Genomic DNA, 26,331 nt, shown 5'->3' with positions numbered 1-26,331 from the left:
TGATTCAGCTGGGTCTCAGTGTCATACTTTCAAGATGCAGTCAAGTTAGTCAGCAAGCAGCCAGACTACTTGTCTGTTTGAACTAACTATTGCCTTGACTTGATGCATATTTTCCATCCACTTCACTGCCTGAATGGACAACAAATTGTAGACAAGGCTAATACCTAGGAGGGCTTTCCTGGTGGCTCAGTCCTAAAGAATCTAATGCAGGAGACATGGGTTTGACCCCTGGGTGGGGAAGATCCCCTGGAGAAGAAAATGGCAACCCACTCCAGTATTCTTGCCTGGGAAATCCCATAGAGAGAGGAACCTAGTGGGCTATACTCCATGGGGTCTCAAAAGAGTCGGACACAACTTAGCGACTAAACAGCAATGATGTATAGGAAGAACCCCTGTGAGTCAGGCTAAGCCCTGTGGATGACTTGCTTTCTGTAAATATGATGTTTAAGCCAACTTGACAAATAGAGGAGGAAAGCAGATTTAGTACATGTTTTCCTGTCCTAGACATCAAACTTTGGTTCACGATGGCTTGTAAGTTCAACACTGTGCGAGAAACCCAGAGCAGGTCATTTGTCTACATAGGATTTTGATTTTGAAAAAAAGGAAACAGAAAGCAAGTAAATGGTACTACATGCGTGCGAATGCGTGCTTAGTCCATTCAGTCATGTCTGACTCTTTGCGGTGCTATGGACAATAGCCTGCCAGACTCCCCTGTCCGTGGGATTCTCCAGGCAGGAATACTGGAGTGGGTGGCCATACCCTCCTCCAGGGGATCTTCCTGAACGAGGGATCAAATCCATGTCTCCTCTGGTTCCTGCATTTCCTACATTGCAGGAGGATTCTTTACTGGTGAGCCACTGGGGAAGCCCAAATGGTACTGTTAGAATAAAGTTTTAATATATAACCTCTGTGTAAATAAACCTCTGTGAATGCCTGCTCACACACTTGCTGCCAATTCTCAGAGAACCCTCAGATGATTCAATTGCATGTATAATAAACAACTGCAGTTACCCTTACATACTGCCACTTTTCTGCCTACTTGTTACAGATCTCAGTTCCTATCGTGGCCTTGCCTAGGTCGTTGGGCAAGGTAATTCATCTCACTGTGTTCAATTTTATTCAATATAAAATGAACATTTTTATTTCTATGTCCTAGAGATGCTATGAAGATCAAGTACATAAAGGCCTTAGCACAGTTCTTTGTTAAAATGTGCTTTAAAATACTATTAAGTGCCACCAGCAGGGCTGCAGTGTTGAGATGGGTCCTTCTGAGGTTCTGGCTTCACTAGCGGGTAAAAGACCAGGGTTTTGGCTATTAAGCTTAGCATGGCTTCTTCTGTGTAACTCTTCAACCATCTCCCACCATCCAACAGCTCACCCACTGGTCCTCAGCCACACTCATTTCTGGGCTGAGATCCTGACATTTGCTTTTATTCTGCCAGGCAGTCTCCGTCCCCAGGTCTGCACATGGCACCTTCTTCCCATCATTAGATCACAGCCTGGGTATCACCTGGGGCTCCCCTGGACCGCTGGTCTCAAGGTGCATCTCCTCCTTAGTCATTAGCCAGTTTCTGTCTCAGTTCTTTTTTGCGGGGGCAAACTTTTTAAAAATTGTATTTTTTTTTTTTTTTTTTTTTGCTACTCTGGGTCCTCATTGCTTCACGTGGGCTTTCTCTAGTTGCAGCAAGATGGGGCCACTCTCTAGCCTCAGTGTACAGGCTTCCCACTGTCGTGGCTTCTCGTGTTGGTGGAGCACGGGTTCTAGAGCACTTGGGTTTTAGTAGTTGTGGCCCATGGGCTTAGTTGCTCCTCGGCATGTGGAATCTTCCCAAACCAGGGATCGAACCCTTGTCCTCTGCATTAGCAGGCGGATTCTTAACCACTGGTCCACCAGGGAAGCCCTCTGTCTCAGTCCTTTCCGGCGTCTTGCTCTGGTACCCAGAACTGTATCTGACATGTGATTTAGTGTTTCTCACATTCTTTTTTGGAAGAATAGATGACTATTGTTGCCTAAGTCGATTTTTTTTTTCTTTTATTTATGTCTGATGCAGGATACAGCATGCTTGGGGCTGGTGCATGGGGATGACCCACAGAGATGTTATGGGGAGGGAGGTGGGAGGGGGGTTCATGTTTGGGAACACATGTAAGAATTAAAGATTTTAAAATTAAAAACAAAACAAAACAAAACAAAACAAAACAAAACAAAAAAAAACTCCACAGACAGTTCCTATTGAAGAGCAGATGGCTTTATTCGAGGTAAATACTCTTCCACTTGCCTCAAATCCAATTTATTTGTCTCCTTTCTGCTTCTCTCCAAACTTGAACACTTGCTGGGTAAAATTTTCATTTACTTACTCTGCTATTTCAAGGTGTGCAAACTACAGAAGCAGGTGTCTAGTTCATCCCAGCTTTGCTGTGTCCTCCATGAGCTGACAAAATACACTTGGCACATGTTTATATCTGCAAATAAATGTGTCTGTGGAATGGAGATGTATCTGTACTAAATGAATTGGGAATGTCTGTTTGAACATAAAGAATTATGGCTACATCTTTCTAGCTATTTCACAAGTTAGTATTTGAAAAATCAATGTCCTCTTTCATATTTGTGTGTATATTCTGACTATATCTTAGTCCCTTTATCCAAAGAGCAAATTAAAATAAATATTGTTGATAAACCTGGCTGTGGTTTTATTATTTTTTTCAAAACCCTTTGAAAGCTTTCTTCCTTTCCATGAAATTGGTTTCATTTTATTTCCAAATAGAATTTGTTATATTCTGGTTTTTAGATGGAATTATCCAGAAGATAGGGGCTTACCAGGTGGTTCAATCTTAAAGAAACTTGCCTGCCAATGCAGGAGACTCTGGTTCGATTCCTGGGTCAGGAAGATCCCCTGGAGAAGGAAATGGCAATCCACTCCAGTATTCTTGCCTGGGAAATCCCATGGACAGAGGAGCCTGGGAGCCTACAGTCCATGGGGTCACAAAAGAGTCAGATAGAACTTGGTGACTAAACATTACCACCATCCTAAAGTTAACTGTTTTATAGGAATCACTTTCCTTAATAGAAGTCAACATAGTAATAATGTGAGCTAAATTATAATGTTTAAAATTATAATGTTGCTTACAGTGTTATATTTGTGATAATTTTATTTACATAGATTCCTTTATTTAAAAGAACATTTTTAAAATCAGTGATGTATTTTTAATAATTATGAGTAACTATAGTAAAGAATCGGAGAAGGCAATGGCACCCCACTCCAGTACTCTTGCCTGGAAAATCCCTTGGATGGAGGAGCCTGGTAGGCTGTGGTCCATGGGGTCACTAGGAGTCGGACACAACTGAGCGACTTCACTTTCACTTTTCACTTTCATGCATTGGAGAAGGCAATGGCAACCCACTCCAGTGTTCTTGCCTGGAGAATCCCAGGGATGGGGAAGCCTGGTGGGCTGTCGTCTCTGGCGTCACACGGAGTCGGACACAACTGAAGCGAGTTAGCAGCAGCATAGTAAAGAATGAATACTTCCCAGATGGTGGTTTTGATAACCAGTGACTGGCACCTAGACCAGGTGTAGTGTCAAGAAAGAGTTTAATAAAAGTCTGCTAAATGAATCTTTAGCATGTTATACAGTATTTAGCATCCCTGGGAGCATGGGAGCTTCCAGAAATAAAAAAGCAAGGCAATTTGCTAAATCTGGAAAAGTGTTAGTTCCCTTACATCTTATTTTCTGACATTATTTATAAAGTACTGACATCAATTCTCAAGCTACTAAATTTTATTTTAGAGAAGAAATCAACACAAAAGAAGAGAGGTATAGTATCTTCGATCAGTTCAGTTCAGTTCAGTCGCTCAGTTGCGTCCAGCTGTTTGCGACCCCAGGGACTGGAGCATGCCAGGCTTCCCTGTCCCTCACCAACTCCTGGAGCTTGCTCAAACTCAAGACATACATTTGGAAAGCTCTAAAAATTCTAAAGTTTGAAAAGTCCTTGATTTCAAATGCCAAGTGTACTTCAGTGGGTGGTGCTGATTTAACCTATGGTTCTTTTTCTTTTTTTAAAGTATTGCAGCTTCTCAAAAGTTCTCAAACAAAATAATTGAAGAGTTCTGAAATTTAGACTGAAAATAATTAAGAAAATGCAGAAAGGGCACTGGTAGATTTTTAAAAACTATTTTAATACAAGATTAATAGCAATTTTCTATCCAAATCAGAAATGAAAAATCTTAACCCAAATCATATTCATTTGACAGTCACATAAAATTTTAGGTTTGATTGGTGCACACATTTGTCCTGCATATATGTTATGCATATGCACATAGAGACCTCACTACTACGCCAACTTGAGTTGTCTTTTCATCGAAGTACCTCGTTACAAGGCAATGTCAAAGATTTCAGTACCTATGCAACCTTCACTGAGGTTCAGATGGCCCCATGCTAGGCTGAGTCCCGTGCTGTAGCAAACTGTGTTATAGCAAGGCTCCAGGATGCATACAAATCAATACTGTCTTTGTAGAACTTGGCCTAAAACCAAACATTGGCTAATGTCTCCACCAAGGAGGAATGCACTGCAAATTGATAAGTTATGGTCTCCTTTACTCTTCTGTTAGCAAAGCTAAACTCCCCCTCTCCTTCCCTCCTTTTTCTAAAGTTAGAAGTCAGATTTGTTAATGACTGTAAGTAAATGAGTTTGAATTTCTGCAAGTTTTGGATAAGTCAAAGGGTGCATTTGCTAACCCTTCCGCCATTCATCCAACCATCTGATAATTAGCTTTGCAAAGAGAAGTAATAAAAGAATCACAACTCAGGAATCTGCTAAGGTTTTATTCCTCCTTGAGGACTTTAGTTGGTGTTCAGTGTGTAGCCAAAACATGTATGTAATGGCTAAGGAATTAAAGTAGGCTAATGTCTGCAGCAGGGAATATAAATTAAATATTAGGGTTCTGCGTCTGATAATATTTTCAGAGTGTTTGATTTACAGAATGCTACTTTTACAATGACTACTGCTTGTTAATGAATAATCATGTTTTTCAGTGTAGGCAAAGTAGTATTTTCTATCCCTTACAATTAAAGCAAGTAATACAAGATATTGATCTGGTTAAGACACTGTAAGGGAGTCAGATTGCTAGCGCTAATGCTGTTCTATGATGGCTCTAATCAAAGTCCTGACTTGACCTTCATTCAAATGAGAGAAGGTCATTGTGTCTGTCCTTTAATACAGAACCATAAGTGGAGCTCGAACTCATGAATTTGCAATCCATTCTTCTCTGCTTAAGACTTTAGCCTCTGTTTAGCTTTTGTTATAACATATACAAAGTATAATATACACCAATTACAGACGTGTATTTCTGTTAGAAAAATACATATTATAACTAAAGAACATGTAAATAGAGGCACTTCAATAAGCTAAGTGTTTGCAGTTATGAGCATCACCCAAATGTTTCTAGCATCCGATTTCAGTGAGTCCGTTCCTTTCTACTCATAACAGAGGTTATGATGTGATTACAGAATTTAGGGGACTTCAAAGCAAATGAGGGCAGGTCAGGAAAAACAATGGAGTATCACTGCATCCCCTATCACTATGCTAAAATGAGAGAAATTAATTTGGTGGTGCAGGGAGGGGGAAATTCCAAAATACTTACTGAAATTGGTTAACTAGATTAAACTAATTCCCTTAGGGTACAAAAAAATTCTCATGTCATATTAGTCTGAAAAATCATATGATGGGGTGGGATGATGATAAAAAGTGGGAAGTACAATTTGAATAATATTTTGACCACATCTATGTGGGTGACGATTACTGTGGCATCATTAACTGATAGTGATGTCAGCTTTCTGCCTGGCTCATATAGTTCACTATAGCTCACCAATATGAATAATATTGATAACAAAGGTGTGGAAACAAATGAAGCAGGCATTTATATATTATTGGTGTGTTTAGTGTGTACAGAACATGGGTTCACATTCATTAATATAAGGTGTATTCACATACATGCACAAAACCCTCTGGGGGGTGAAAGCACAGGGAAAACAAGGCATTCTGACCTATTTCACAGAAAGCAGTGCAGAAATATTTTTTCAAAAAGAAAGACTTGGAGCTTAAAGCTATGAAAACAAGTGATGACTCAAATATTCTGGAAAATCAAGATTGATTTAATTTGTATTGCACCTTAATTACTGGAGAAAGACAATACTGATTTCTGAACATACAATGCAATGAGCAACATAATTGATTGGTCCTTCATAGAGATGCTTTATGTGTAATTGGTGCTAGGAAGCTGAAGTTTGGCGGTGAAATGAATGGTTTTCTAGAAGTATGGAATGCCGAATTAGATTAAGTGTCAATTTCTTAAAGATTTAAATGAAAAGATGCCACAAAGTCTCTCAGAATCCTACGTTCCATATTTTGTTAGGCATACAATAGCAAGAGTTGCTTCTAAATACTTTCCGTTTTGCAAAAGTGCTCAAATATACTTAATACTATTGTGCTGCATGTGTTCTACTTAAGTGTGATGACTAAATCAATAACTAATTATAATTTTGATGAGTATGGAGATAAAAAATATCACTTATGTGTCATGACTGCTAATGGGTTCGTTAACATGTGACTGGCATACTATGGTGTCTTGAAACATTACTTTTCCCAACCCCAGAAGCATCATAGAAATCAAAAAATAAAAGACATGGATAGCCAACTGTGTTCATAAAGCCCCAGTTTGGTTTATTTTGCTTCTCTCTGTCAAGGGGAGCATCATGCCTGGCTTTGGCACACCTGGTGGAAGAGTTAGGCTATAAATCAGCCTGTTAAATTAGGACATCTCTCCAAGTGCCAAGCAGGAATCCTAGGCTGAAGGCGTTGTCCTGAAAGCAATGGTTTTGCATGAATAATACATTCCTTGCACATACAGTTTCCATGACCGGTACAGTTCTGCACACCCATGGCTCTGCCCATGAGTTAGGTACAGTGTGGAGCACCCAGGGCAAAGCACACTCATGTGAGAAAGGTGTGCCCTGGCAAACTTTTAATAAATGGACAGTTAGATACGTAAAAAGTTCTCTTTCTTGATTCTTGGTGCTCACAGATAATTGAGGAATCCCTTCTCTGAGCAGCACAAAACAAGAAGAGCTGGTTGACAAAACATTTTTGTTACAAAGGTGTGTCAACCCTGAGCTTGGAATTAAGAAGTTAAAATCTGTGATTTATATATATATAGATATAAAAATAGATGATCATACTAAGACTAAAAAAGTGAAAGAAATCTCCATGTCAATACTATATATATATATTTTTTGTCTTGACGGTTTTGTTGTTGTGAGTTATTTTGTAAGAGAATGCCCTTGTGATGCAGAAACCAATTGACACAAAGGAAATAGTTAAAAATCAAAACTCACTTATGGGTCGAATTGTTCAGCGGTTCATTAAAAGAACTCTTCTTTGGGGGAGGGTATGAGCACAGGGCAGAAACATTTGATTCATGTCAAGCCTGTGGCTAAAGCAAAGCGATTGTATTGTTGATGATTGTTTTCATTTCAGACCCTTGAGGGGGATGAGTTCATGCAGGTGTCCACTAGTAACTGAAAATGAAGCAAAAAGTCTGTGCCAATTGGATACAGTGGACAGACACTGTATTATAAAGTGTATAATTAAAAGAATTAAGAAAAATGATGCTATTACTGAAATTGAAATCGGGCAAGGTAAGAGAGAGATGCTGAGCTGTAGCAAATTTTGCTCTTATAGTAAAGATGGAATTCTAAATTTACCCTCAGTACCTCCAAATCAGCTGGGGCATTTTGTGTTTAGTGTGCAAGACCTCCAAGACAACAGTGTTTTTTCACTACATTAAAAAAAATGTCAAACTTTCTCCCCATAAGCATTTTGTAACCCTGATTTGTTACTGAAAAGCTTACACTGGGAGCTGGCTGGCAATGCCAAACTTACGGCATTTAAAGCTCTTTTATTTTTCTCTCTTGTTTGCTTCTTTGTTCCAATTGCAGTTGTCTTGGGGTTTGGCCTGATTTTGCAAGGAAAATTATCTTTTCTTCCTATTTTTTTTTTAATGGGAAAAAAAAAACTCACAACGTGAGATTCCTTTACTTCTGCAGCATAAAAGCAAATGAAGGTAAGAAAATCTCCTGGTACGAAAGATTTGAGTAAGAATTCTCTAGAATAAACAAGGTCCCCACAGATAGCTGAAGGAAAGAGGAAGCAGTCCAGTCTGGCGCCTGGTACTCTTTGGGAAAATAAAAAGGGAGGCAGAGTACAGTACTGCCCTCTTCTCGGAAACCGGTAAGTTTTTGTGGCATGGTCCACTGTCCAAGGGTGTAAGAAAAGAAGTGAGTTGGCCGTTCCAATAGCTAAAATGCAGTTTCATCTGACTGAAAACCCAGGATTATCTGCACAGTCTCTGCAGTGCCAGGGCGACGCAGACGAGAGATCCTGAGAGCAGGGAGGGGCCCGGCTGGGCGGCAGAAGAGTCTACTCCTCTCCGGTCGGGATCCACCGCGGGGGCCTCTGTGGTGACAAACTCAAACTCTGTAGGACACACGTCATCCATGCACCCACTGCCACTCCCTGAGCCGCTGGATTCGTCGCCTGGCATGGACAGATGGAAAAAGAGTTAGCGCCAGGCCAGCAAAGAGTGGGACGCAAAAGAATTTGGGCATGTTGGTAGAAGACCTCCTCATCCCACCCTACTAGGTTTATTTTATTTATTTATTTTTAAATTTATATATGTATTTTAATTGGAGGCTAATTACTTCACAAGATTGTAGTGGTTTTTGCCATACATTGACATGAATCAGCCATGGGTGAACATGTGTTCCCCATCCTGAAACCCCCTCCCACCTTCCTCCCCATTCCATCCCTCAGCGTCATCCCAGTGCGCCAGCCCTGAGCTCCCTGTCTCATGCATGCAACCTGGCCTGGCGATCTATTTCACATATGGTAATATACATGTTTCAGTGCTATTCTCTCAAATCATCCCACCTTTGCCTTCTCCCACAGAGTCCAAAAGTCTGTTCTTTACATCTGTGTCTCTTTTGCTGCCTCGCATATAGGGTCATCGTTACCATCTTTCTAAATTCCATACGTATGCATTAATATATTGTATTGGTGTTTTTCTTTAATGGACAGGTTTGTGATGGGTAGGTGGACTGTATCTAAATAAAAAGCAGAGACATCACTATGCTGACAAAAGTCCATTTTATAGTCAAAGCTATGGGTTTTCCAGTAGTCATGTATGGATATGAGAGCTGGACAAGGTTGAGCAACAAAGAACTGATGCTTTTGAACTGTGGTGCCGGAGAAGACTCTTGAGAGTCCCTTGGACAGTAGAGAGATCAAACCAGTCCATCCTAAAGGAAATGAACCCTGAATATTCATTGGAAGGACTGATGCTGAAGCTTCAATCCTTTGGCCACCTGATGTAAAGAATCAACTTGTTTGAAAAGATATCCGAAGTTACCCAACTAAAAAATCATGGGAAGCCCAGATCCAGTGAGAGGCCATACCCACCATGTTGGAATCTGAAATGAATTTCATATTCTGGCCAATATTTCAATTACTTTAACAACTTTCATTCTTTGCTCATTTTCAAAACTCAGAGCCATTGTTCTCAGGCGATATCATGCTTTTAGAAAGGATTTTGAAAGGATATTTTAAAGGAAACCATTGAAGAGGAAAACCAACAATGGAAGTAAGAAATCAGAGAATGGCAGCGTGTAATTGTGGAAGGCACAGCTGGTTATGACCATTTTGGGCACTTTTTCCACTGCTGTTCTCCTCCTAAGTGCAAGGATGGATTCTGACTTGACCGTTGGTTGACAAACCATGGCCTGCAGGCCTGCTACTTGTTTCTGTATGGCTGTCAAGCCTGGGCTTCTCAAGTGGCACAGGTGGTAATGAATCCACCTGCCAATGCAGGAGACGCAGGAAATAAAGTTTCGATCCCTGGATTGGGAAGATCCCTTGGAGGACAGCTTGGCAACCCTCTCTAGTATTCTTGGCTGGAGAATCCCATGGACAGTGGAGCCTGGCAGGTTACAGTCCATAGGTTTACAAAGAGTCGGACATGACTGAGAAGATTTAGCACGCACGCACCCAAGAATGACTTTGTATAATCCCAAGAATCGTTTTTTTAAATTCAAATGTTTGAAAAAACACAAATGAGGAATAACATTTTGCGATATGTAAATAGTGTATATCTGAAATCTAAACCTCAGTGTCTGTATGTAAAGTTACATTGGAACACAGCCATGGTCACTCACTCACGGATTGTTTAATTCTGCATTCATGTATGGCCCTCCAAGCTGAACATATTTAATATGTGGCTATTTACAGAAAATTTTGCCATTCTCTGCTTCAAACCAACGTCCAGGTGTCCACCTAGTATGCTTTCTCAGTCTGGCACCTGCCCTGCCTGCCCAAAATGCCTTCTGGGACTGCTCTGTTCCCACTTCTGACCACTTGGTTCATGATTCTTAAACCCTGTGTCTCAGACTTGGGTCTCAGGTAAGTCTCCATCCATTCATTACTGGTTGCAGTGGTTTAGTTGCTAAGTTGTGTCTGACTTTTTTCGACCATATGGACTATAGTCCACCAGGCTCCACTGCCCATGGAATTTCCCAGGCAAGAATACTGGAGTGGGTTGCCATTTCTTTCTCCAGGGAGTCTTGAATCTGGGTCTCCAGTATTGACATGAAGATTCTTTTACCAACTGAGCATCCATTACTAGCTATGTGAAAGTACTTATCTCCATTTGCAACTCTATTATATAACTGTTTGCTTTCTTGTTCCCTCCCTGAGAATGTATACTTGTTGAGGAAGGGCAGACACTTTGTATATACTGTTCATTTCTGTATCTGCATTGGCTTTAATGATCCCTGGCATACAGTAGGTACATAATAATAATTACTTACTGAATAATTAAATATGCCTTGGACACTTTTTTCACCTCGTTTCCTCAACTCAGTACCTATTGACAATAACATTTACCTTGTTGAGGATGGTGAAGACCCCCTGATAAAATGTGACAGCGCCAAGCCCAATGTGTACAATGATGCTTGATAGGAAATATATTATTCCTCCAGCAAAGATGACTTAGATTTTAACCGGCTGTCTTTTATGTAAGTCAGTTAGCCTTGCTAGGCCCTGCTTGATCACCTGTAAAAATGAGAATAGTCCTATCTACTTCATAGAATTGTTATAGGGTGAGATAAGTGTTATAAGTGAGATAATGTTCCTGGGAGGGCTTAGGAAACGTAGTAATGGTAAACACAGAAATGACATTTACTATTTCCCCCATGTACTCCAAGGAGTCCATTCAATAGACCTAAATGTCTCCCTGCTGGTCTGAAATGGTGATGTATATATTGAGCTGCTCCACAAAGCCTAGTGCCATCTTGGCTGCTAGACAGGGGTACTGAAGAAAAGCCAAGATGACGTCAGGACTCTTCCAATACCGCCCCATTAAGCAAGGCTCAACTCAGCACAACTTTATTTATTTATTAAACTTTTTTCAACTTTTTTCGGCTATATCACATGACATGCAGAATCTTAGTTCCCGGACCAGGAATAGAACCACATCCCCTATAGTAGAAGTTCGATGTCTTAACCACTGAATCGCCAGGGAAGTCCCAGTGTAATTTCTGTTTTCTTAATGAGACATCTAAAATACCACATAAGAGCACTTGAATATACTATACCAGGTTCTTAACATTTTCTCTAATTTATCTTTAGTGGCTTTCACAAGGGGGAAAATGCCCATTAATTAAATTCAGAGATATCACAGTTGCTAAGGGAATTGTTTTAAACACTGGTATTATGAACAAGAAGTTACATAACCTTTACAGATATTATTGAGGTGATTTAGAATATTAAAAATGTGGTAAGCAAATAATGATGGGACATTTTAGCTGAGAAAAATAATGGCTCCATCTCTTTCTGAAAAGGAATCACAAATGCAGGTATTTAAGGGGCAAATTTTAAAAATGTCAGAAGCAATAATGGTGATGATGACTATAAGATGTGATAGTGGTTTATAAGACAGACACTATCCTAAAATAAGCTTCCCTGGTGGCTCAGATGGTAAAGAATTTGCCTGCAATGCAGGAGACCTGGCTTCGATCCCTGGGTCAGGAAGATTCCCTGGAGAAGGAAATGGCAATCTATTCCAGTATTCTTGCCTGGGAAATCCCATAGACAGAGGAGCCTGGTGGGTGATAGTCCATGGGGTCAAAAAGAGTCAGGCATGACTGAACGACTAATACTTTCACCCTAAAACGGGAGGTCAAGTTTGGTGCTGAGGTTACAGCAAAGTGATACTGAGTGTTGCTGATTTTTATTTTCTTTTTGGGGAAAATGGAGCAGGATGTCTTCTCCAGGACGTATCTTGAGTTTTGCTGATTGATATGTATACAACCTCTTCAGGTCAGAGAGGAGAGAGATCCAAGGCCAACATCAACTAATTCTTATGTATCTTGAATTATTTAATTCAATAGTCATTCTCTGATGACAAAGTGCTTTATTAGATAGAGAAGATAAAAAAGATAAATTGAGAGTGAAGCTAAGAAATGAGCAGGGGAGAAGCAGCAAAGGCTGAAACCTAGTGTAATTTTCTCTTGTGAAGAGGGAAGAGACATTTAGCAAAGAGGCAGAGAAATACTGGGAGGACTGAGAAAGTTTAGAGCAAATTTATCAGGTTGGCAACGATCCTGCACTTAGAAAGTTAATTTTTGAGTTATTTTAAGTGGAATTAAGCTCTAAAAATTTTCTGCAGGGGAAAACTCAGTAGAATGATGGTTAAGACTCAGATGACTTCATGTCTCCCATCTGTAACTTGTTTCTTTCTATCTCATTAATTCAAGCACATAACATCATCTTTTGCTTCAGCGACCAAATTACAGAATCACTGGCAACTCCACATCTTATGTTCAAGGAATCTTCTCCCAAGAACTCTCTCTATAAGAATATATATTTAAAAAAGCCAACAAAACAGAAAACAAACAAACAAACAAAAAAAAACCCCTTGCTTTTATAGTTACACATCTAGAAACCACTTAGACAAAACCCAAATATGGTTACTTTCATTCAACGTGCACTTAATAGGCTTTCAAAATCACTTTTGGTACTTTGTAATCTTTAATAAAATAGTCATGTGTAATATTACATCAGCATTTTAGTATTTCACTCAGGATTTCAGATACAACAGTCAGTGGGTCATGCATGTGCACAATTAGAGAACATGAACTGACTTCATGGCACATGAGATATTCATCTTAGCTCTTTCACACATGGCCTCAAACGAACCTCCCAACAATCCTAACTCAGGTATGCTTCCCTGACGTGATCTTGAGTGATCGTGAGGACATTCTTCTCTTGGCGGTTGGGAGGAAGGATGGAAGTTTGAGGCAGAGACATAAGTGCTGATGGGGAAGGGGGGAGGGGAAAACATTACTTTGCTGTCTTGTAGTTAATGGATTAACTGGCAGATGAAACTGAACTTTAGTTTTGGTACAGTTGAATGTCAGCCACTGAAACTACTCCTTAAGAGCAGCTATGATTTTAGTCATATCCTAAAGAAAGATCAGGGCTCTCTGCTCAAAGGACTATAAAGAACTTTGCAGATGGGGTTAGAATGACACAAAAGAGCCAAGGTAAAAATTATGATAAACTTATTCATAAAACAGAGACAGACTCAGAGAACGAACTTATGGTTACCAGGAGGAAAGCGGGGGAAGGATTGTTTGGCAGTCTGGGATCACTAGCTACACACTGCTATACTGAAAATGAATAACCAGCAAGGACCAGCTGTATAGCACGGGGAATGATGCTCAATATTCTGCGATAACCTAAATGGGAAAAGATTTTGCAAAAGAATAGACACATGTATATGTATAGCTGAATCACTTTGCTGTACACCTGAAACCAAAACAACGTTGTTAAACACCTCTGTTGATGTTGAGTCGCTAAATTGTGTCTGACTCTTTGCAACCCCATGGACTGTAGCCCACCGGGCTCCTCTGTCCATGGGGTTTCCCAGGCAAGAATACTGGAGTGGGTTACCATTTCCTCCTCCAGGGGAATCTTCCTGACCCAGGGATCGAACCCGAGTCTCTTGCATCTCCTGCATTGGCAGGCAGACTCTTTACCGCTGAGCAATCAGGGAAGCTCTCTAAACGACAAGTCTCCAATACAAAACAAAAATTAAAAAAATAAAATAAAATTTTTTCTTTAAAAAAACAAATTACAGAATGATCTTCTATAACGGTTTTCACTCTGGAGTGTGCCGATAAAGGCTATCTTACTTGTGTCCTGGAAGTTGACGTCATTGCCATTGTATGCGTTCTTCAGTTTGTTGGTCATCACGCGGAGAGCCATGATCTGTTGCCTGATGAACGTGTCGGGCCGCGTGATGTCCACGTCCACCTCTGGGTTGTTGATCTGGTTGGTCAGCCCATCATTCATGATTTCAGGCAGGTACCTGGAGGGCACAGAGAGAGAGACCAGTTGGGGTGAGGCAGGAGTGACCTTGAAACCAGATTTTGTCACGCTCTTTCTAACTGTGAACCCGAACGTCAGCAAAACCTGGGCTTGGTTTCCTGGAAAAAAATGCCAAGCAGTGAAAAAAAGGGATACGTTTTCCCAGAGAGAAAGATGTGGCTAAAATGGCTTCAGAGCTGTCTCTAAATGGCACTAAATTCTCATGTAGGTTTGCCTACAAATAAATGCTCCCCTGAGGACTTCCAGAAACTATTCCTTAAAATTAATTTGTCTTCCTCCATCCCAAACGTTAAGATGGTTAAGTCAAGGACTTGACAGCTCACTCAGTGATCCTATGAATTTTGCTAGTAGGACCAGAACTTGTACATGATACATGACCTTAGAGGGTTCCTTTGTACATGGGTGCTCTTCCTCAATTGAGGAGGTCTGATCCCAGGTTTTAATCAGAACAAACTTCTGGATACAAAAAACCATCTTTGGAAAGTTGGAGGAGCAACCAGTGATCACTGGAATATTTTAAGCGTCCATTAGGATTTTTAGTTTGTACTAGAATCTTGGGTCTAACTCGTCACTGAGTAGAAGAGTAAAATCTAATGTCAAATTTATATCACTGTTTTTTAAAACTTGTGATCATGTCAAATTGTCAGTCCTTCCAATGTCAACTGCTTAAGCTGCCCACGTGCATTTATACCAGCAGAGACTGAAGACCTTAGCAAAGTGCTCGCAGCGCCAGACTCCTTACTCTTGCGACCCGTCTGCTTTCTGCCCCTCTCTTCGTCTCACAAGGTTCTCACACATACTTCTTTCCTGTTTCCTGTGTCCCAAGTTGGAGTGCAGAGGGCTACAGCAGCTTCAGAATTCCTTGCCTCTCCTGACCCCCGTCTTTCCATCCTGCTGCTGCTGCTGCTAACTCGCTTCAGTCGTGTCCGACTCTGTGTGACCCCATAGACGGCAGCCCACCAGGCTCCCCCATCCCTGGGATTCTCCAGGCAAGAACACTGGAGTGGGTTGCCATTTCCTTCTCCAATGCATGAAAGGGAAAAGTGAAAGTGAAGTCGCTCAGTCGTGTCTGACTCTTCGCGACCCCATGGACTGCAGCCCACAAGGCTCCTCTGTCCATGGGATTTGCCAGGCAAGAGTACTGGAGTGGGGTGCCATTGCCTTCTCCATCTTTCCATCCTAGCGCATCCTAAATGACCTGTCTGGCTAACCTTCACAAAATACTGCTTCTATCATGTTACGCTTCTGTCACTAATCTCCATGGGGTGCTTACTAAATGCCAGTCATTGTGTTAAGCACTTTACCTGCATTACAAAAATTCGGTTTCCCAGCAGATCTAGGAGGTAGGTGCTATTTTATCCCCATTTTGTGTAATAGAAAATGGAGGCTTAGTTACTGTGCAGTCACAGAGCTAATGGATCTGACTTCAGAGCCCATGTGTCCAAACACTCCATCATATTGCCTGTTTGATCACAAACTCCAATTCACACTTTATGGCTCAGCACTCCAAGCTCATTTCTACCTCCTCTCTACTTTCTCAGGTTTCAATTCTCCTTTCAAGGGACACTCCTTGCCTTATGCAATCTTCCCCAGGGATTCATCTTATCTTTGCTGGCAATGTACTTTTCCATCTAAGTTACAAATATCTTTAAAGACCCAGGTCAATCCTCATTTTCTCTTTAAGATGTCTTCCAGCTTTTAGGGACCTGCCCATTCTTTCCTGCTTCCCAGGTGGCACAGTGGTAAAGAATCTGCCTGCCAATGCAGGAGATTCGGGTTTGATCCTTGGGTGGGGAAGATCCCCTGGAGGAAGAAATGGCAACCTGCACCAGGATTCTTGTCTGGAAAATCTCATGGATGGAGGAGCCTGGAGGGCTACAGTCCACTGGGTCCCATAAAGTCGGACACGACTTAGTGACTTAGCATGCATGCCATTCTTTCCTAGGGCTTCCAAGTTTGGCAGGGTATTCTGGGCATTGCACCAAGTCATCTGTTGAGAGAGGGAGATGGGGCTGAAGGCCAGCCCAAATGCACCTGCAGGGCACCATTCACCATGCCTTTTTCTTTCCTTTCCTTTTCTTCTGTGGGAATCTTCTCAGTTTAGAAAATTACACTATACACCAAAGTAAAGACAATAGTGTAATGAACCCTTGCATACCCATCTGGGTGCTTTTTCCCCCTAATTTCTACAAAGGCACTATATTTGTCTGGGTCCTGGCAAGAAACAGATGGCACACCCAAAGGAGCAATAAAGAGAGTTAAAGAAGAGACAGTTTACAGAGGTGTGAACAGGGTTGAAGGAAGCCAGTGTGATGAAGAACCCTGGGGCTGGCAACAGCAGAACGGCCAGAAGGGATGGAGCTGTTACCAGAATGCACCGGCTCTGAAGCCACGGAATGTGGCCGGAAGATGCTGCAGCTGCCAAAGCAAGGTCCCTCAAGGAGGGAGCAGAGGGAATGATATCCTGACCTCTCCAGTCCCTCCTTCTGACCTCTGGCTGCTGCCTCTCATTGGCTGAACCCAACTGGAAGCCAGAAGGAAGGGCTATCCAGCTGATGTGGTATGTAATGTTCTTCTTTAGGACATAGACCAAGGTTGGAAGGATGAAGAGCAGATCTCAAGGAGGGCGGGGGGTGCCAGGACATCCAGCCCAGATATCCGATGGACTGGTGGCAGCCCTGCCTAGTTGCTATCATTAGCATTCTTCAACTGCCTCTCCTGATGTGGCTTGAAAGCTGAAAAAAACTTCCCTTCCTCAGAGAAGGTGGGATGATATGAGAGAGTAGTATTGAAACATATACATGGAAAGTGAAAGTCGCTCAGTCATGTCCGACTCTTTGAGACCCCATGGACTGTCCATGGAATTTTCCAGGCCAGAATACTAGAGTGGGTAGCCTTTCCCTTCCTCGGGGGATCTTCCCAACCCAGGGATGGAACCCAGGTCTCCTGCATTGCAGGTGGATTCTTTACCAACTGAGCCACAAGGAAAGCCCACTACCATATGTAAATGAATAGCCAGAGGGAGTCTGATGTATGGTGCAGGGAGCCCAAAGTCAGAGCTCTGCAGCAACTTAGATGAGTGGGATGGGGAAAGAGGTGGGAGGGAAGTTCTTGAGGGAGGGGACATATGTATTCCTAATGCTGATTCATGTTGTTTATATGGGAATAACCATCACAGTATTGTAAATTAATTATCCTCTAATTAAAATAAATATATAAAAATAAAAAATTTGCCCTTCCTCTATTTTGTCTTTCCTATGTACATATACAATATACTTGTGATTAAAATTCTTCCCCTTCCTGCAGGTTATTTTGCAAGTTTCCAAAACCAAAGGCTCTGTCCATCAGCCTCCAAAAGAAATAAAAACACACAAAGAAACTTTTATATTTAAGCCATTTTTCAGGCAATGAAATCTTATGCGTGATGTATTTGTGCACGAACTGGTTTACCCATCCCCAGCCAGGGACTGAACCTGGGTCTCCTGCCTTGCAGGCAGATTTTTTACCATCTGAGCCACCAGGGAAGCCCCATTTTACATCAGACGTCTCCGAATAAGCTCCATGTCTTTACCCATATCTTGAACAACTGACATGATCATGAACATTCATGATGTTCATTGCATAATGAAAAATAAAACACACAGAGTGCACTTCAAATTCTGTTCCATAAAACTTCACTGTATTTACTGCCTTAAAAAAATGTCCTAATTGAAATGAAAAAGAGTCAGGGAGCTATATTTATTTATTTTTATAGTAAAGTGTAACTTCTGTGCTGCCTTTTCATATATCTGGTATACCAATAAAACTTTGTTAAATTCTGAGATTGCTTTCCTGCTATACATTCTGAAATATGACATTGATTGACTATTACTGACATTCAATTATATGTGCCAGGTTTGGTGAGTTCTACCTAATCACTAAAGTGAAGTTGCTCAGTTGTGTCCGACTCTTTGCAACCCCGTGGACTGTAGCCCACCAGGCCCCTCCGTCCATGGGATTCTCCAGGCAAGAATACTGGAGTGGGTTGCCATTTCCTTCTCCAGGGGATCTTCCTGACCCAGGGATCGAACCCAGGTCTCCTGCATTGCAGGCAGATGCTTTAACCTCTGAGCCACCAGGGAAGCCCAAAGCCCATTGAAACACACAACCCAAGGGTCGGCCAGCCTCTGCTGGCACAGAAGCAGAGGGGCTGAAAGGTGCTTATGGGCTCTGGTGTTGTCCCTTAACATTCTGAACAGTGATCCCTATGGCTGTACCTGTGCTGAGTCGGAGGAGGGCTTTGTTTCTTTCAGCTGCTGTGTGCATGGCCCAGCTCACTGAGACTCATTTATCAGAAGCCGACTGCGATAGCTTACATGGAATGCTACCCTTGGGAGTTTGAGCACACAGGAACAATACAAGACTGCCAAAGAAACCCAGCATCTAACTGTGTCTGCCGATGCTTAGCCACTTAAAATAAAAGCAAGTAACAATGAGCCTATGTCCTTAAGAACCTTTCTTCCTTTCAGTGTATTCAAAGGGGAACTTTAGAGACTATATGGAAACTTACAGCGAAAAACACAGTTGGAAAAGAAAATGGCTGTTTTGTCACCCCAGGGGCACATCCGAGGCCATATTTGTGGATGTCCAGAGTGCAGCCTGGGGGATCCCTGGAAGCCCAGTTCAGAGCCAGCTCATTTATTTGTTGCCTCTCTTGTTTGCTCTCTTTGTGTTGTGCACTGTGCTTAGTTGGTCAGTCAAGTCTGACTCTGTGACCCCATGGACAGAGGAGCCTGACAGGCTGCAGTCCAGGGGGGTTCTCTAGGCAAGAATTTTGGAGTGGGTTGCCCTGCCCTTCTCCAGGGGATCTTCCCAACCCAGGGATCGAACCCAGGTCTCCTGGGTTGCAAGCGGATTCTTGACCATCTGAGCCACTGGGGAAGCTATCCTGAAGAATGGATGCACCTTTGAGTCCATAATATTCTTCCCTTAATTTGATCTTGCACCAGCTCTTTGATGTGAGGGCATTTTTGTACCATCATGGTTCTGGGAGACATGGGAAGGGAAGAGAATGTTGCTACAGAGAGCCCAGGTTCTGAGGCTGGCTCCACATTTAACTGGGGCAGGGAAAGCCCAGAAATGACCAACTGGAGGGGTGTCACTATTTGCCACTACCTTGTGCTGTGGTGTGGAAAGTAAGTGGCATCCAGGAAGAGTCAAGCATAGCTTCCCCATTTTGTTACCCTTTATTTTCTAAGACCACATGTTGGGGCTAAATCATTGGCAGTTTGGCAGAATTACATATCTTCTCATCTGCTATGATCTCCTTGCTTGCATTCTCCCCAGATCTACCTGTTGAAAACCTGATGCCCAAAGTGATAGGATTAGATGGAGAGGCATTTGGCTCTGCGCTCGTGATTCGGACTAGAGCCCTTATAAAGAAGGCCACACAGGGCTTCCCAGCCCCTCTGTCAGGTGAGAATATGATTAGAAGCCTTCCCAGAAGGGGTTCTGGTGGAGGATATTACTGTGGAGCTTGTGTGATGAGTGACTCAGCCAGCACAGCAGGCAAGCTTGACCCAGGACGCTGTTGTCAGTGGGCTCGGGATGGATGGAGCATGGAGAAATATCAACTCCTGCTCAAGCTAGAGGGAACGTAAAATGCCACAGCACTATGGAAAACAGGATGGCAGCTCTTCAAAACAGTAAAAATAGAGCTACCATCTGATCCAGCAATTCCACTTCTGGGTATATATCCAAAAAAATTGCAAGCAAGGACTCAAATAGATATTTCTCTGTTGACAGCAGCATTATTTACAACAGCCAGAAGTGGAAGCGAACCAGGTGCCCAGTGACAGATGAATGCATAAGCAAAAAGTGGTGTATACATAAAATAATTCAGCCTTACAAAGGAAGAACGGGAACTCCCTGGTGGTCCAGTGGTTAGGACTCCATGCTTTTAATGCTGAGAACTCAGGTTCAATCCCTGGTCAGGAACTAAGATCTGGTAAGTTTGGCAAACCACATGGCACAGCCAGAAAAAAAAAAAAATTCTGACACATGTTAACATGCCAACAGGGGAAGGATAAGATGGTTGGATGGCATCACTGGCTCAATGGACATGAGTTTGAGCAAGCTCTGGGAGATGGTGAAGGACAGGGAAGCCTGACGTGCTGCAGCCATGGCATCACAAAGAGTCGGACACAACTGAGCGACTGAACAACAACAAAAACAACAACAACATGCCAACATGGATGAATCTTAAAGACATCATGCTAAGTGAAATAAGCTGATCACAGAGGGACAAATGTATAATTTCACTTATGTAAGGTACCTGGAATAGTCAAATTTGCACACATAAAGTAGAACGGTGGTGGCTGGGACTGGGGGTGGGGAAGGGAGGCATGGGGAATTATTGTTTATGAGTGTGGAGCTTTAGCTGAGGAAGGTGAAGATTTTTGTGGATGGATGGCAGTGATGGGTGCACAATTCTGTGAATGTACTTAATGCCACTGAACTGGACACTTGAAAAATGGCAGAAATGTTGAAATCCATGTTATATATGTTTTACCACACTTTTAAAAAGCCTAACTTTTAAGTACCATTTTTCTAAAGTTCTTGAGAACTTTTCTATTTTTCCTTTCTCCATTTTTCTGGGCTGCTGCAAAGTGGTATTATTCAAAACATACTGTGACTTTAGGCTTTAAGTGGACTTATAAATTCTTGAAGACTTTTGAGCTGGAGTTGTCTGTGGCCTAGGTACTCCAAAGAGATGGGACACTGAGACATGGTCAAAGGCACAGAGGCTGACCCAGGACACCTGAGATCTCTCTAGAATCCAGCAGTGTGATTGTGTGCAACTAACTTAGCTACTATATATATATATGTATATGTATATGTATATGTATATGTATATGTATATAATATGAAAAGTGAAAGTAGGAGTGTTAGTTGCTCAGTCAAGTTCGACTCTTGGCAACTTTATGGACTGTAGCCCACCAGGCTTCTCTGTCCATGGAATTCTCTAGGTAAGAATCCTGGAGTAGGTTGCCATTTCCTTCTCCAAGATGTCTTTCTGACCCAGGGATTGAAACTGGGCCTCCTGCATTGCAGGCAGATTCTTTACCTACTGAATCACCAGGAAGGTCCATACATAGTATATATACATATACACTATATATGTATATACATATTAAGTACTGTGTATATACATACATATATATGCTGTGTGTGTGTGTATATATATATATATATACACACAGTACTACCCATATAATATAAAAGCCATTATATAAGGGATATAACTCTATGTACATATCTATATATATAATATTTACGTCATTTGTTTCATAAGCTGCCATATTAAGTGAAGTGATACGAAATTGCTTGACAAATATAATACACTATACAATTGCAATGCCCCCTTATGAAAATTAAGTTGTTAACATGGCTCCCTCAAATGCTGAACCTGTTCCTTAGGAGGGCTGACAGCAGCAGAATTCCGAGCTTTAAAGCCTGGATTCACGGACAGAAGAGTGATTTGCTGTGGCTTTCCTCCAGCTGGAGGATGTGGGGCATGAAATGGCCTGGAACTCTCGGAGGACACACCGCTCATTGGTTGTGCCAGTGAACAGAAGCTAAACTCTTTGACTTGGCTTTCTGACTCATTGGCAGGAGCTGCCGACACCATCCTTTCTTGGTAGAACCGGAGACAGCAGACTCCTGGGCGGGCAGGAGGGAAGACCCACGAGCCAGGCCTCAGGCTGCCGAGCTGCCGACACAGCACACGTCTTTCCTCCTGTCTGTAGCCATGCTTCTTATCACTTCCACACAGTGTCCCGCTCCCCCAAGGCAGTCAGCCTTTGTGGGGTCTTCCCTCCTGAACATCCCAGAGAAGGGAAGCGGCCTTTCAGCTATGCCAGCTTGGACAGTTGCCAGTTCTCATCCCAGACAGACTTCCCACTTTCCCCAGGTGCTTGCCCGGCTGTGTATACTTCAAATATTTTACAGTTCTTTCAAATGCAGCTGGACTGCTTTGGACATACCCTGCAATCAGACTAAGACAATACTCCAGATCTGCCAAGTTGCTGTCTCTGACACATTTCTCATCACCACGTACCATTTCGCCACTCTGCCAGCTGCTTACACGTACCCACTCATGACTTCCTAGTTTCTTCGCTTAGTCAATGCACTCGGTGGCTGCTGAGAGTGACTGACCTATTTTCTAGATTTTTCCACTTTTCCTATTTCCTACAATTTACTGTATTTACCTCCTGGCCTCAGGGAGGATTTCCTTGAGGGGACACAGTTATTTCTATGAGGATCAGGTGCCTTAAAAGACAGCAAAGGCTCCTGGCAAAAGCTGTGTTACCAACGGATCCAATTAATCCTTGTCTCCCGGCTGGCCTCTTGATGGCCTCCTTCTGGAAAACATCTTAAGGAAAAGACAGTGCTGGCTAAATACTAGCTGACAAGGAACGGAACCAGGAAGCTGTTTTGCCAACTTTAAAGGGAGAGAAGAGAGTCTGGCTATAACTAACTCAAGAAACCCTGAAGACTCTGAGATTGTCTACGTTCTGTCCTGAGATCCATAGGCTTTGGGGACCTGCATCAGACTGGATTGCATCGCCTTTTTCCTGCACCATCCCATCATCTTCTACATTCCCTGTTTCTTTTTAACTTCTGTGAGCTTAGAAAAAGGATCCCCATGAAGAGAACACACTCCTCATGAAAGATACAGGGGATGTGATTCAACATGGTTATATCAGTTGGGTCATTTGTAGAGACATAAATGAGCCTAGAGTGAAGTTAAGTCAGAAAGAGAAAAACAAGTATCATATATTAATGCATATATGGGGAATCTAGGAAAAAAATGGTACAGATAAAACTATTTCCAGGGCAGGAGTGGAGACACAGATGTGGAGAATGGATGTGTGGACGTGGGGCAGAGGATGGGGGGTGGTAGGATGAATTGGGAAACTGGGATTGACCTACGTGCACGTGTGTGCCAAGTTACTTCAATCGTGTCTGACTATTTGCGACCCTGAGGACTGTAGCTCACCAGGTTCCCCTGTCCATGGGATTCTCAAGGCAAGAAAACTGGAGTGGGTTGCCATGCTCTCCTCCAGGGGATCTACCCGGCCCAGGGATCGAACCTGCATCTCTTATGTCTGCTGCACTGGCAGGTGGGTTCTTCACTGCTAGTACCACTTGGGAAGCCCTGTAGACAATGTTTGTGTCCTGCTAAGATCCACAGATTGAAGCCCTGAACCTCAGTGTGATGGGATTGGGAGGTGGGGTCTTGGGGAGGTAATTAGGTCATGAAGGTGAAGCCCCTATGATGGCATTAGTGCCCTTATGAGAAGAGGAAGAGACCAGAGCCCTCTCTCTCTGCCACCTGAGGGCACAGCTCAGAACAACTGCTCAGAAGTGGGCTCTTATTAGAACCCAGCCTTGTTGACTTCTAGCCTCCAGACTATGAGAAAATAAAATTTTGCTTAAGGTCTCCAGTCTATGGCAGCATTGTTACATCAGCATGAGCTAGGAAAAGGAAATGGCAACCCACTCCAGTGTTCTTGCCTGGAGAATCCCAGGGACGGCGGAGCCTGGTGGGCTGCCGTCTATGGGGTCGCACAGAGTCGGACACGACTGTAGCGACTTAGCAGCAGCAGCAGCAGCAGGACACTAACTGAATGCAGTACTGACCAGGGATTCAAAGCATCCATCCTTGGCCCCCAAGGGCATCTCATGAGAGACCAGAGGTTTGCGCAGACAGTATCCTGTCTTGAGAAGGCTGTGCTGCATTTCCAAGTCAAAATTCCCTCTTGATGCACTTGTGAAGCTTAAGCAATTTGTTGTCGAGATGACTTTAACCTGGCTCGGGCTCAGCTATCTTTAGTGCGTGATGTTCCGAATGAACCACGCGACCTGCCTAATCTAGTTGCTGTTGCCATTTGTAATAGAAGAAAAAGCCCATTAAAGGAAACATCAAGGGTATCCTTGGAGGTGAAGAGAAAACAGCAAATCGTAACATGTTCCCCAAGGCTTGTGCGTGAACTGAAAAAAGGGAATATCTTACATATTAATAGGAACTTTAAGGAGGCCTGCCGAGATGAAACACAGGACTATGTGAATCTGAATATCAGATCAACAACGAGTCCTTAGTGTAAGTGTGTTCCCCTTGGTGTCTGCTTTTCTTAGGTGCCAAAGCTGGCAACTCTGCCTTTGAACCCTGCTACTCAAAATGCAATCCTTGGATCAGAAATCCCTGCTTCCCTGGGAAACATATTAAAAACATAGAATTCAGTTCCATCACAGACTTATTGAATCAGAATCTGCATTTTTTAACAACCCCCACCCCCAGATTTTAGCCTGTCCTTTTGAGAGGTGCTGCTTTAGAGGTTACCAGCTATTCTCACAGACATTATTGCATTGGTCTTTAGAACTGTCCCAACAGGGTGGCAAGGGAAGGAGAAGCAGGGGAGGACCTTTCCTGACCACCTGGTCCTGTTGTCAGAATGGAGGTTTCCATGCTGACAGGGTCATGGGCGTGCCCACAATCTCCTCCCATCAGAGGGCACACTCTCCCCCTTCTACCTCACCTTCTGTTTCCAGACCTGCTGGGCTACCGAAGTACACTGAGATCTACCAGAGATGGATGAAGGTGAGAGCAGGAATGAAGATGGGCCCATGTTCTAGGGGAGACACTGCTCATACATCCTTGACCATCAACTCAACACAGCCGCTCTTACCCTGCAGTTGCCATAGCAGCCACATCTGTGTGCATCCTGTTTTGTGTCAAAGTCATCACCAATTTCAACAGGCCATATTCATTTTGTAACAGTTATTATAAAACAATACATACTGGGGGAAAAACAATACATACTTGGGGACACAGAGCAACATATCTATTGTAGGAGGCATTTTGACTTTGGAAATGTTAACATATGAAATGGACATGCTTCTGAATCAAGGAGGTATGGTAGAGAGCTTAGAGCAGCATTCAGAAAGCAATCAGGAGAAAAATGGGTGACGGCAGACAGGTCTGAGCAAGTACTTAGGATAAAAGGGCTGCAGAGACTGTGGCTAAAGGAATTGGAAGGATAAAATATTGTACAAAGAGGAAGAAATATCTAGGTTACCAGCAGCCTCATCTCACAGGCCTGAGTTTTAAAAGTCCAGACAATTTCTATCAATGCTAGTAAACATTGCTGTTCCACACTTGATAGATATTTTTTGAAATAAAAGTTCTGTTTCTTTTATTTCACAGGGTGACAAGAATAATCTTTCTTTCTTTCTTTTCTTTTTTTTTTTTTTTACAAGCATTCCTAAACATTTCAGAAGGCCTTTCTTTTGAAAGTCCATACTCCAAAAATAGGGAAAAAATACCTTGTCTGCATTACAAATAGATTTTTCAACTTACGAAATAGTTCAGTGGAATTGTTTTTTTAGTGACAACTTCTCTGCTGTGTTCCTAGATCAATTAATATTTGGATGAGAAGAAAGTTTTAATTAAATTTAATCCAACAAGTCTGTATTGGTTATCTACTGACAATGTTATTAAAGTTATAATATTAAGAGTTCATTATAGTGGAAGAAGTAAAAAGAGAAGTAAGAAAACCATGTGAAATTATAACTTTTCAATGGAAGTATAATTTGAGTCACAAATATTTGCCAGTATTATCTTTTTATTAATACATTGGGTTAAAGTCTGGAATATTCCTGCAAATGATTTTATTGTATTAAATTTGATGATTTCCCTCACCTGCGTAAAAACCCCTAATGGCTTCTCATGGACTCAGGATAAAATTTAAATTTCATCCCTGAGTACTGAGCAGGTGTCTCCTGGCTATGTGGTC

The 26,331-nt window shown here is 42.3% G+C and overlaps 1 protein-coding gene across 1 annotated transcript in view; it reads right to left on the bottom strand.

Annotated features, from left to right (window-relative positions):
* Nucleotides 1–8,384: 8,384 nt before the first annotated feature.
* GPC6 (glypican 6) overlaps nucleotides 8,385–26,331 on the bottom strand; it is a 1,214,516-nt gene continuing 1,196,569 nt past the window's right edge. The window contains exons 9-10 of the mRNA XM_052650253.1: nucleotides 14,299–14,474; nucleotides 8,385–8,587 (exon numbers count right to left, since the gene is read on the bottom strand). Of these exons, the coding sequence (XP_052506213.1) occupies nucleotides 8,385–8,587; nucleotides 14,299–14,474 (379 nt within the window). The remainder of the gene's footprint in view (nucleotides 8,588–14,298; nucleotides 14,475–26,331) is intronic.

The sequence above is a fragment of the Budorcas taxicolor genome, chromosome 12, assembly GCF_023091745.1.
Source record: "Budorcas taxicolor isolate Tak-1 chromosome 12, Takin1.1, whole genome shotgun sequence".
Lineage (NCBI taxonomy): Eukaryota > Metazoa > Chordata > Mammalia > Artiodactyla > Bovidae > Budorcas > Budorcas taxicolor.
Note: the sequence above shows the minus strand (reverse complement) of the source record. Positions and strands in the feature narration are given on the sequence as shown.